General features: G+C 53.9%; 1 protein-coding gene across 5 annotated transcripts in view; it reads right to left on the bottom strand.

Moving 5' to 3' along the window:
- Positions 1 to 12175, bottom strand: part of SHISAL1 (shisa like 1) — an 80772-nt gene that overhangs the window by 35966 nt on the left and 32631 nt on the right. For 3 of the 5 annotated variants that reach the window (XR_014017094.1, XM_081249609.1, XM_081249610.1), the window contains exon 4: positions 1416 to 1733. Coding sequence is in view for 4 of the 5 variants with exons in the window: in XM_081249609.1 (XP_081105735.1) it covers positions 1416 to 1733 (318 nt within the window). In the remaining variant the exon portion in view is untranslated. Of the gene's footprint in view, positions 1 to 1011; positions 1734 to 12175 lie in introns of those variants that run through there. The other 2 variants (XM_081249608.1, XM_081249607.1) reach the window with 1 other exon arrangement.

Below are 12175 nucleotides of genomic sequence, written 5' to 3'. Positions count from 1 at the left end.
CTCGGGGGCCCCGCCCAGAGGACGCTCAGTCCACATCTGTCCAGCTGAGCTGAGCAAGGCTGCGTCTTTGCCTCCTGCATGATAGTTGGGGCAATTATTAGATCAGTAAGCACAAGCTGATTTAAGTGTATCTTATTAATTATTTTAGTCGTTCATTATTGAAAAGGTCGCTATCTGTTAGCTACTTAAACGATCATGAACTAGCTTGGTTGCATCTCCAGCAAGGAAGGAGCAATGGTTAACTGAGCACCTACTATGTGCCAGGCATTTTGTTTGATCCTCAGGACAATCCCAGGGTGGCGGGAGTGGGGGAGTGCGTTCTTACTCTCCCCTGCTTCACAAGGATTGTAAGGTTAAGAGGGTGAAGGAGATTGCCTGAAGTTACAGATTTGGTAACTGGCAGAGCTGGGACTTGAACCTGGGTTGGGTTGCCTGCAAAACTCATGGCTTGGCAGGGACCACTGTGCTGAAGGTTTTTGTACCTGGATCTTGCAGGCTGGGCTCAGTACTGTGATGTCCTGGGATGATGTGCCCCGTGCCCCGTGTGCCCATGGCTGCAGCTCAGCCCCTGCAGAGCAGCTGAACCTTACATCCGAGCCCTGGACTTGAGCATCTGCACTTAGCCTGGCTCCTGCCAGGGGCTGATGCCTGTTCTTGGTGCTGGCCAGCCACACAGTGGGTTCCTGCTCCAAAATGCACAGACCCCTCCTCTCTCCCTCCAGCTCTGCACCGCCCAGGGACCCCCCAGGTTAGGTTATTCTCTGCCTCCCACCAGACTGGAGATGGATAGACATGAGAGTGGCAGTCTGTCCATTTCCAGGAAATCATGAACTCGCCCCTGGGGCAGGGTAACCAGGCTCTGCTGGGGTAGCCACCCTATAAGGCCAGCCGAGATCCCACCTCCCTGGCCGGCTTCCTTCCCTTCCCCTGAGCCATCACTGAGAAGCCTGCCTGCATCGCCCTCAGATGCCTTTCTGTGACTCAACATATATGCACGATGGAGTCCAGTAATAAATATGCTTATTTTCAAATTTCATGCCAAAAGAAGCTTCTCCCTCAGCCCCTGACAGATCAACTTGCTTCCTTTGACCAGACTGTGAAAACTTGGGAAGCCATCCAATTTCCCTTTTTGCCTTGGCAGCTAGGAAACTCACAACTCCACATCATGCTCAGTGGCAACAGCTCTCACACCAGAATCTAAGCAAAATAAACTTGCAAGCTTTGTTTCTAAGCTCTGTTTCAACCTTTCATTTCGACTTTTCTGTCCAGGCACAAGTTGTTACCATGAGCCACTTCACATCTTTCTTGGCAAATAAGATAAGCAAATTATCCGGTAATTGACAAGCCAAACACAGCAGCAATAATGATCTGGTATTTTCCAAGCTCGTCAGAGACAAGAGATCGCAGCCACTCACCAGGCAGACGAACCCTGGAAGCTCATCAGCGGTGGGCTGTGGCTGTCTCTCTGCAGCGTGTGTACGGCCTGGGGGGTTTGCGGCAGGGGACCCGGGGGAAGCTGGGACTGCAGGGCCGGCTGCCCTGGCCGGGGTGCCCGGGCAGGTTTCCCCCACCGCCTGGGGTCCTGTTTCATCCACCGTCCATGGATGCCCCACCGTGCCAGGTAAACCTTGCAAATGTCGTAGTTCATTGCCGAGTAATACAAAAGATCCAGGACCAGCAGCATCAACACGAAGAAGCCATAGATCCACACTCCCAACAAGGCGGTGTAGTTGCTGCGGGAAAAGAGAGAGAGGCTGAGAGAGGCCGGGATAGCAACCCCACCGGGGCTGGAGTTAATCAGGGGGGTTGATTAGAAAACGTGGCACGGAGGCTACGTCGGGGTCTCAGAGAGGAAGGTGAACCCCTCTGGGGGGCAGGGGATCTTAGCTCCTTCTTCTCATGCCCACTCCCCGCCCTGTTCGCCCCCTCCCAGATGCCTGCAATCCACTGCCCTCCGCCTGTCCCTCGAGCATCCCCTCTAAGGCCCCAAGTCCTTGGGCCGGGAGCCCAGGGGCCTCACCCTGTTAGGCCCTCTGGAAGAAATTTCCCGCTGGGCATCTGGGGCTCTTGTGTTGTGGTGGCGCTTACTTTCACCTTCCTGCCCCCCCGACATGGGCGCTACACCTGAACCTGCCAGCTGTCTCCCGCGGGTACCTCCCTCTTGCCCACCCTCCTGGCATTGGCTTATGCTGCTCCGGCCACCTAGGAGGCTCTCTTGCATCCCTCATCATCCCCTACCCTCCCCATCTTTCTGGACCCAGGGCAAATGCAGGAAGTCTGTCGTCTGAGGACAAACCAACCCAAGTTCCTGCCCCTCGGCATACACACTGGGCCACCTCACACCCCCAAGTTCTGCGTGGGTCTCAGCCAGGGCGTCTCCCACCTGGGGCCGGCTCCCTTCCAGCCTGCGCCATCGCGCTCCCTCCCTCGGAAGCCCAGGAATCAGAGCATCAGCTCAGCTGCCCTCCCCGCACCCCACGAGCCAGACACTGGTGTGTCTGCTCCACCAGCCACATGCCTTTCACAACCACCCTCAGGCCACTCCCCAACAGCGTTCTCCACCAGGCACCCCCAGACTGCACGGCTGGGGGTCTCAGGGCCCCCTGACATAGGTTCTTTTATTCCTTCACCCAGCATTTCCACGCTGAGGGCCAGTCTGCCCTCCAGAAGCAGAGATGATGGGGTTGGTTTTGAGCTGCAAATGCCCCTTAGTGAAGGGAAGCTGGCTGCCCCCTGAGGAGCTCACTGGGACACTGGGCCTTTGCACAGGCTGCGCCTTCTGCCCAGCCACAGCTTTCTGTCCCCCGACCCCCTTCCTTCCTCCCCAGCCTGACTCCCACTGCCTCTTGGAAACTGCTGGGCCCTTCCTCTGGCCTGAGTGCCCCTCAAACCCTCCCCCCACCACCCGGGGCCATGCTGGCAGGGGCCGGGTATATCCTCCCACCCAGGCCAGGGTCTGCATCTCTCCCGGGTGCCTGGGGAGGGCCATTTCCTGGCCTCACCACTGCAGCTAGGCCAGCGGAGCTCCACGCGGTGCTCGCCCGGGACTGTGGCTGTTTAAGGGACCGATTTATTAGTCACTCAAATGCCCCCTCCACCGGCTCCCTGCTGCGGCCATCTGTTCAGGTGGGTGTGAGCTGGCGGGTGGCAAAGACGAGGCAAAGCCAGGGTCCAGCCTCGCTGTCCCCTGGGGGGGACCCGCTCTGGTTCTCAGCAGACAGGCTCCTCGGTGTCCTGGGTCCCCTCAAGAGGTCCCTCTGGATGCTGTCTGAAGCTGGGGAGCACGGGTCTGGAGCCAGGAGGCCCTGGCTCTGTTTCTCCTTGGCCTCACTTTGCTGTGTGGCCTGGGAGGATGCCGTGTGTCTCTGGGTCTGGAGGAGATGATGTGAAGCCCCCCCTGGTCTTGGTTTCCAGACTCTGGATCTTCCCAGCTGGGTTCACCTCTGCTCAGCCTTGGCCTCTGCAGTGAGATGGGCGCCGTTCCCCTCTGGGTCCTCCAGCTCCCTACCAGGGCTGGGCCCAGGCTGGGTGGGGAGGCTGACTTTTGCCCGCACGTGCCCTCTGCCCGGAACGCCTTCCTTCCCCACACTGGCTGAGGGCTCTTCGAGGGGAGGTTCTGTGTGTCCCGCGAGCAGGCACGCACTGGCAGGTGCTTAGGACTTAGTAGTATCTGCTTGAGGAATGAGTAACCCAACAATTCCCCATCACAGCACCTTGGATTCCTCTGCGGCTTCATCTCCAGCCACCACCTCCATGAGGCCCGCAGCCGTCCCAGGGGCTTGTTCATACTAAGGTGTGAATGACTGCCTGCCAGGCCCACCCCCACCCCCTCCCCCAGCCCCCTGAGCTGCCTCATTTCAAGGGGAAGCTAGCTTCACTTGGAGATATCCAGGTGTGAATGCCTGCCAGGGAACAGAGGCCAGCAGCCCTGTCTGGCATGCCGAGGCAGGAGTCCACGTGGACAGGGGAGGAGGGCCTGGCTTCGGCCCCTGGCACCCCTGCTTTCCCCAGCACCCCCTCTCCAACCTCCTCTGTTGCCCCCACAGAGTTGCTCTAAGCATCAGGCTTTTCCTTGGTGGTTCCCATGGCGGCAGCCGCGGGCGCTGAGGGAGCCGGTGGGGAGGGAGAGGCAGGGGCACCTGTTGGCAGATGCTGCCACACTGGGAGAGGGAGTCCACGACGCCAGCTGGGGGTGGGAGCTGGACACGGCTGGGCCTGAACCATCAGGACTAAGAAATAATAACAGCAACCAAAGCAGCAGCCAGTGGGCATTGTTCTAAATGCTTTACACATCTTAGCTCATCCGACGACACTCAAAACACACAAGCAAGGAAGCATTACTGCTATCATCCCCATCCCAGAGATGGAAACTGAGGAGGCTCAGAGGAATTCAGAGACTGTCTAAGAGCTCACAGCCATTAAGTGGCAGAGCCAGGATTTGAACCCAGCGATCCAGCTCCACAGCACACATTCCTAACCGTTGCACAATACCGCCTAAGGCAGGCGCCACCCATGTTTTCTGGGCAGACAAGCCGCCTCCAGGCTTTTGCCTATGCTGCTCCCCTGCCTGGAACTTGCACCCTACCTCCTATGCAGGCAGCTGGCCCCACCCCCATGCCTGAGCACAGCTATCACCTCCTCCAGGAAGCCTTCCCTGACGTCCTGTGTTAAGTCCAATCCCTCCCCTGGGCTCCCAAAGCCACCGGGCTTCCCAGAACACATTGTGTTGTCTTTGCTGTCTTGTAGGACTGTCTGCACCTCGGGATCAGAGCTCCTTGGGGCCAGGGTCAGAGTTCAGTGCTCGGCCTGGGGCTGCTTTCAATGTTCCTTAAGCTAATATATATTGAGTGCTTATAGCAAGCTGGTGTCAGTGGCAGCCTTGACCGGAATAACTTCTTCACTAGACTTTACCTTCTCTATGCATATTCTCTAGTAGTTAATGGTGATTCTAGCAATCACAGCGTGCCCGTGCCTTGTGTTTCCGAATCTTTGCAACAATACTGTGAGTTAGGAACCAGTATCCCTAATTTACAGATGAGGAAACGGGGCCCAGAGAGGCAAAGTCAGCAGCCAGAGGCTACACAGCTGGGGAGTGGCCGCACTGGGGTTTACACGCAGGTCTATCTGACCTCAGAGTGTGCTGAATTTTGGGGAATCCCAAGGTCAAGTCTAAGATAGATGTCCAGGCAGGAATTCCCCACATCTGCTTGGCCCACTTGTCCTGGCTCATCCTCTACCAGAAATTGCGGACAGGTCCCAACCTCCCCAGCAATAGCATCCTGCATCTCAGTGTGTCATCATCATGGTGTGCATGGGCACCGCTGAGCCTGCAGGCCTCTGCAGCCAGCTTGCTCTAACTGGCATGGGGTTTGCGGAGTGGTAGCACCCGCCATGATCTCACCACACCCTGCCCCCCCAGCTCAGAGAAGGGAGGGGCACACCTGCAGGACTCCCTCTGCCCTGCAAGGGAGGCCACCCTGGAGGTGGCAGCCGGCTGGGAAGCCTGGGCCATGGATGCCATCCCCAGGCAGTTCCCTGCCTTCCAGGGCCTGCCCTCTCCATGGTTGCCTGGTTGGAAGCATTCTGGTTTTTTTAAATCTAATTTAAAAATGTGATCTGGAAATTAATTTCATCCAGATGCAGGGGTCTTTGTTGAGTGTGTGTGTGGGTGTTTTATAAAGGGCAGAAGAGAAAATAGAGGCTGTTTTATGGGACAAGATGTGAAGCCAGCCAAAGCCACAGATAGCAATTTTTCAGTATCTTTTGGAAGATTTAATGATTCAGATTCTTTTGCTGCTTCCCAAGCAGTAAAAAAAAAACCTTCTCTGATGGAGGAATGTCACTGAATACCTCCCGGGGACAGGAGCAGGTATGTCAGCCGGCAGAGGCCAGATGGAGGTCCCATCGCCACCCATGGGCAGTCCCAGTTGAGGATGGAGGACAGAGTCCCTGAGGCCATCGTGTCAGAAAAGGAACATCAGCTGCAGAGCTCACAGCTGGGCCCAGGCCAGCTGGGAGATGGTTCATGGCCCCTCAGCTGACTTCACCTAAAATAACTGAACCCGCTCACAGGGGGGCCTGGCAGTCAGTGTGACAAGTTGATAATCCTGGTGACTAAATTCTGGGCCTAAGAGATTAGGCCTGTGTGGACTCAAATCCCAGCTCGGCAAAATTCTTTCTCCATGATCTGGGGAAAACGAGCTTTACTTTCCTCATCTGTAAAATGGGGATAACAATATGCCCTACTTGGTGGTGCAACTGTGAGGCTTAATGAGATAACACGGGCCTGAAGGAGGAAGGACCCAGTGAGTGCTGGCTCCTGTGATTAAGGCACAGAGGGAATGCTCAATAGATCTAGGCCCAGAGAGGCAAAGTGACTTGCCCAAGGTCACACAGCAGGATTGAGGTTGTCCAGTGCTGTGGAGGCACATGGGCTCGGGGCTAATGAAGTAGCGTCCACTAATACCAAAATATTCACTGTTCTCCCTGCAGGCCTGCTTATAGGGCCCCGCCCTGCTGGTAACAGCCTTGGCCAAGTGATGTGCTTTGGCCAAAAAAACGTCAGCAGAAGTATCAGGCTGGTTCTGAGTGGAAACTTAGGAGTTACCTTGTAATTTCACCATCGCTCTTTTCCCTCTGCTATGGGGACATCCTGCTCTGGATGAGGACTGCTTGATCAGCTCGGGTCACAGATGCTCCCTGCCCAGAGCCCCAGGTGACCCAAGAAAGGCATGGAGTGTGAGTCAAAAATAAGCCTTTGTGGGGCTTCCCTGGTGGCGCAGTGGTTGAGAGTCCACCTGCTGATGCAGGGGACACGGGTTCATGCCCCGGTCCGGGAAGATCCCACATGCCGCGGAGCAGCTGGGCCCGTGAGCCATGGCCGCTGAGCCTGCACGTCCGGAGCCCGTGCTCCGCAATGGGAGAGGCCACAACAGTGAGAGGCCCGCGTACCCAAAAAAAAAAAAAAAAAAAAGCTTCTGTGTCTCGACTCCCAGGGACTCTGGGGCTCCTCCTTATCTCAGCCTAACTGAGCCCAGATGACCCAAACACCGGTCCCAAACCCTGCTGTGCCACTTGTGTGCTGTATGACTACAGGAAAGTTCTCACCTTCTCTGAGCCTCAGCCCTGGTGTAGTGAGGCCAGCGGGACCTTCTTCATAAATACCTCTACTCGGATTAAAGGAGTCAGGGCAAGTAAGTCCCCTTGCCTTCCACTAAATGCTCGCAAACGTTCATATATGTCCCTTCCCCTGGCTTGGAGGGGTGTATTCAGATTAGGAAACCTCGTGGATTCTAGAACCTCTTCAGCATCACAAGGCTGACAGTGTGTAGGTATGTTTTACGCCTAAAAGGGCTTGATAGGGCTGAGCAACTGACAAGAACATCCAGAAACTTCCGACCCAACTCAGGAGCTGGATTCAGAGCTTGAAGCATGTTTGACGGTGATGTAAGACCTGCAGGACAGGGCCCAGGTAGAGGAGACCCAGGGTACTGGGATTCTCAGGTCCTCAGGCCTGGCCAACCGCCACATATCATCTCTCGGTGTGGCTGGAGCACCTCTGGGTTCTGGGAAAGGAAAGCTACTTGAGGAAAGAGGTTTCAGTGCGGCCGAGGGAAGAACGACAACCCATCACTTCCCACTTTGAGGCCTTGAAGACCCTTCTGTCTTCTGAGAATTCCTGTCCCAGGCTCCCACCCCTGGCAGCCCATCTGCCTGGTGAAGGAACACCCACGCACTGCACAAGACTCTAGTCCATACCACCTCTGCCAGAGGGATGTCCCCTGCCCCCAGAGAGAGCTGACCGCTGACCCCATATACCCCGTCCCACCCTGTGCCCTGGATAGATGCTGCCACTGCTTGCTCAGGGCCCTGGGTGGTCACTGCTGCTGGCGTCCCAGCCGGAACCTGGCATGGGAGGGTGTGCAGTACACTCCTGAACACCAGGGACTCTGCCCAAGTGGCTAGAAGTGGCATCTCACTGTGGCGGCAGGCTTGGCGAGGTTGCTCCCCTAGCTCTGTCCGCCTTTCTGCCAGGCAGCCAGAACCAAAACAGACCATTCTGTTCCTCCAGAGAAACACAAATAAATAAGTCATCAGAAGCACTCTCCATTTCCCTGCCACCAGCCCCGCCTCCCAGCTGATTCACTGGCAGGGCAGGCGAATGTCAGGCAGCCCTTGCTGTTGACAGGCCCCATGCATCTTCATAAAGCCCCAGCGGGGGTCACAGCTGCGCTGGTCCATCTAGATGGGCTGCCAGTGGGAGCTAACCTTCTGGGATATCGGAACACCTGGCCTCTTGGCTGAGGTCTGGCACATTCCCTAGCATCAGATAAGTCCTGGCTTTCTAGATGCCCCTGGGGGTGGCAGAGCCCGCTGGCCGGAACAAGGGCCCTGGTGTCCCTTGGCCTTGACTGTGGCTGGAACAGGTGACTTCACCTGCCTGGGCCCAGCCCCTTCTTCCTTCCTCTCAGAGTAGCTGTGAGGACTAATGAGACAACAAAGGCATCCTGCCCAGAAGGGTCAGAGCTGCAAAGGGCAGGACGGTCCCAGAGGTGGACTTTACCTGGCTCCCCTCACACAGCCGGAGCACTCAGGACCTCTTGGCCAGGCAGGCCTGTCCCAACCCATTCACTAACCTATCCTCCCACACCCAGTGGCCCATCCTCCAGTTGCCCCCTCTCTGCCACAAGCTCTGGCTGGACGCAAGGCCCTGGCCCAGCTCCCTGGGCTCAAGCCTTCCCCCCAAGATGCCCAGCCCAGGCAGCTAAGCAGGGGCCTCCAGGGCTTCTTATCTGAGCTCTGGATTGGCTGTCTCCTGGGTGACCCCAGCCTCTCCTCTCCACAGGGCTCTGGTCTTGCCCAGGTCATCCTCATGACTTCTGCAGTGTCCTAGGTCCTTGTACCACGCACCATCCGTGAGCACAGGCCCAGCTTAAAGCTCTCGGGGCCCCTCACCACCCTCAAGAGGAAGCCCAAGCCCCTCCCCCTCTGCCCCCTGGTCCACGAGGCCCCACCCCATCCCGCCAGCCCCCGCTGCCTCGCTCCATGGTCCCCCTGGCATTTCACACTCAGGATGCAGGGAACTGTGTCTGGAAACACTCATTCCTCTGGACTGTGTGGCTCCTACCTTCTTCAACACTTTCGGATACAGGACACCAAGCACCACGCCTCCCTCGTGAAGCCCAGGAGAGCAGAACAGCCCGGGTGAGGAACTCAGCCCAGCTCTCCTGGGCCTCTGTCCACATCTGTGGGAAAGGAGATGGCGGGAAGCTCGGTGGAGAATAATGAGGAGGGACCCCTCCAGAGCAGTGCCCTCAACCGGGAAAGTCCCGCACCCCACGCTTGGCAGCGTCAGGACACACGGTTGGTTGTCACAGCTAGTCAGTGGGGAGGGGGTGCGCTCAGCATCTAGTGGATGGTGGCCAGGGTCTCACAATGCACAGAGCAGCCCCCAGAAAGGAGGATGAGGCCCCAGGTGTCCACCGGGCCGTGGTGGGGGTCCCTGCTCTAGGCCCTCCATCGGTGGAAGTCCCAGATTTATTAAAGCAGCTCTGGACCCAGGCTGGCTCTCAGCTCCACCCCGACTGGCTGCCTCAGTCGGGCAAGTTATCAATCTCTCCACGCCTCACCTTCCTGTGTGTAAAGGGGGCCAAGAGTGGGCTGCTAAGTGGCTTCAGAGGGTTGAGCACAGAGCCGGCTCCATGCCGCTAGCTCCAGAAATGCTTGCTGAGGTGCCAGAATAAAAGCCAAGCTAAACTTCCTCAATGCGTCCATGCCTCCCCAGGGAAGGGCTCTGTTTTGTGGTCCAACTCTTCATTATCTGCAGCCAGGACCCACTGTGCCTAAATGATGGAGAATTCCGTGTGAATCCTGTGTAAATGTGCAGATCACAGAAACCTGTGGGCTTCAAAACGAGGATCCCAGACACCAGTCGCCAGAGCCTTGGAGAAGTCTGTCCGTCTTGCCAAGCCTCTGTCTTCTGTCTGGCTTTCAGCTGGCAATGACAGCACTTCGGGGTCCTAACCCCAGTCCTGGCACCGCCCTCCTCCCTCAGGGAATTAGTCTTTGGTCTTATAAAAGGCTTGGGTCAAGTTCCAGGCTTGATTTCAGTCCTCGTGACAGAAAAGGCTTGCTGAACTACTTCACACAGAATTATTCTGAGGTCTGAGCAGATGGCAAGATATTCAGGGGAAGTACCCGTGCATTTGAGGAAGGAAGGCTGGGGAGCTGGCCTTGGTGGGAGGAGGAGAGATTCAGACGATAGTCAAGGGATTTGCATCTCCTGCCTGATCAAAGGGAAGAGGCAACTTCCCCCAAGTGAGCATGGCATGCTGGCAAAACATCCAAGTCCCAATATCAGACAGAGAGATGGAGGCTCAGACCCCTACCCCACCACTCCCAGCGGTGTCACTAATCTCTTCAACAGTCACTCAGCAAACAATGCTTCCAAGCAGATTTTTCCTTACCATGAAAAAAATACATCTACTCCAAGAGTCAGCTTCAGGCTTACTGGGAAAATATCTGAAGTATCCCCATTAAAGTCAGGAAGAAGACAAGATTGCCTGACAATTTTAAAGATGGTTTTAGAGGTACTAGCCAACACGATTGGACAAGAAAAAGAAGTGAGGCACAAAAATTGGAAAGAAGGAGATGAGATGATCATTGTTTGCAAATGGCATAATCGGACACCTAAGAGAATCAGCTGAAAAAAGTATTACAAAGATAAGAAATTTCAGTAAGGTGGCTGAGTAAAAAAATACGTATTTAGAAATCATTAGGTTTTATCATTTAAACAACAGTTGGTTAGAACAGTGGTCCCCGACCTTTTTGGCACCAGGGACCGGTTTCGTGGAAGACAATTTTTCCATGGACTGGGTGGGGGGATAGTTCAGGCGGTAATGTGAGCGATGGGGAGCAGCAGATGAAGCTCCGCTCGCTCACCCGCTGCTCACCTCCTGCTGTGTGGCCCCGTTCCTAACAGCCTGTGGACTGGTACTGATCTGTGGCCTGGGGGTTGGGGACCCCTGGATTAGAAGATATAGTAGAAGAAAAACCTCATTATAAAATAGCAGCTTGAAAAGAAATAAATATGAATAAACACAAAAGATACGTGCAATATCTATATGAAGAAAACTCCAAAACATTATAAAAGAAAATGTGAACAAATGGAAAGACACATTGTATTCTTGGATAGGAATATTCAACGTCATGAAAAGTCCGTTCTCCTTGAATTAATCCATGGATTTAACACAATCTCAGTAAAAAATACTAACTGATATATATATATATATTTTTTTTTTGGCAGGGAGACTACAAAAGCCAATTCTAAAGTTCGTATGACAAAAGACCTGGGGGAATAGACTAAGAAGACATTAAAACACATCAAAAGCAACAGTAGTTAACACAATGAGGTACTAGCAAATGTATAAATAGACCAATGAAAGCCATCACAATCTACCCAGATACTCAAATTTAGTATACTATAGTATACAATAAGTTTGCATTTTGCATCAGTGAGGAAAAGATGGACAATTCAATGATTGCTGTTAGGATAACTGTCTACCCATTTGGGAGAAAATAAATGTGGATTCCTACTTTACATCCAAGTAAACTACTTACATCCAAATTTTTAAAAAATCTTACATCCAAATAAATTCTTGACAGATCAAAGATTTGAAGGCAAAAAATTAAAACATAAAAGACGTAAAAGACAACACGAGGGGATTTTTAACAATCTCAGAGTAGTGAAAGACTTTCTCTGTATGATACAAACCCTACCAGACATAAAAGAAAAAAAATGGGTACAATTTGATTACATAACAATTAAAAATTAAGCATGAGGGAAAAAGCATCACAAGTTCAAAGACACACTGAGGAAATATTTGCAATGCATCCTATTTCCTTCATATGTAAAGAGTTCCTGTGAATAAATAAGAAAAGGGCCAAAAATTCAATAGGAAATGGCAGAGGACATAAACAGTTAGCTCACAGTAAAAGAAATACAAGTGACTCTCAAACATGTGAAATATCCTCAGTTTCACTCATAGTAAGAGAAATCAGTGGATGCTATTTCGATCCTACGTGCCTTTACTTAGCATATTCTCACTGCTTTTCTACCAGCAAACTCCTCTTTCTTTACACTCATATCCCCTCCATCAGGGCCCTGGTCTCATGT

Source organism: Mesoplodon bidens (assembly GCF_964165515.1).
Source record: "Mesoplodon bidens genome assembly, chromosome: 11".
NCBI classification, from domain to species: domain Eukaryota; kingdom Metazoa; phylum Chordata; class Mammalia; order Artiodactyla; family Ziphiidae; genus Mesoplodon; species Mesoplodon bidens.
This window is presented reverse-complemented; position numbering and strand designations above follow the sequence as displayed.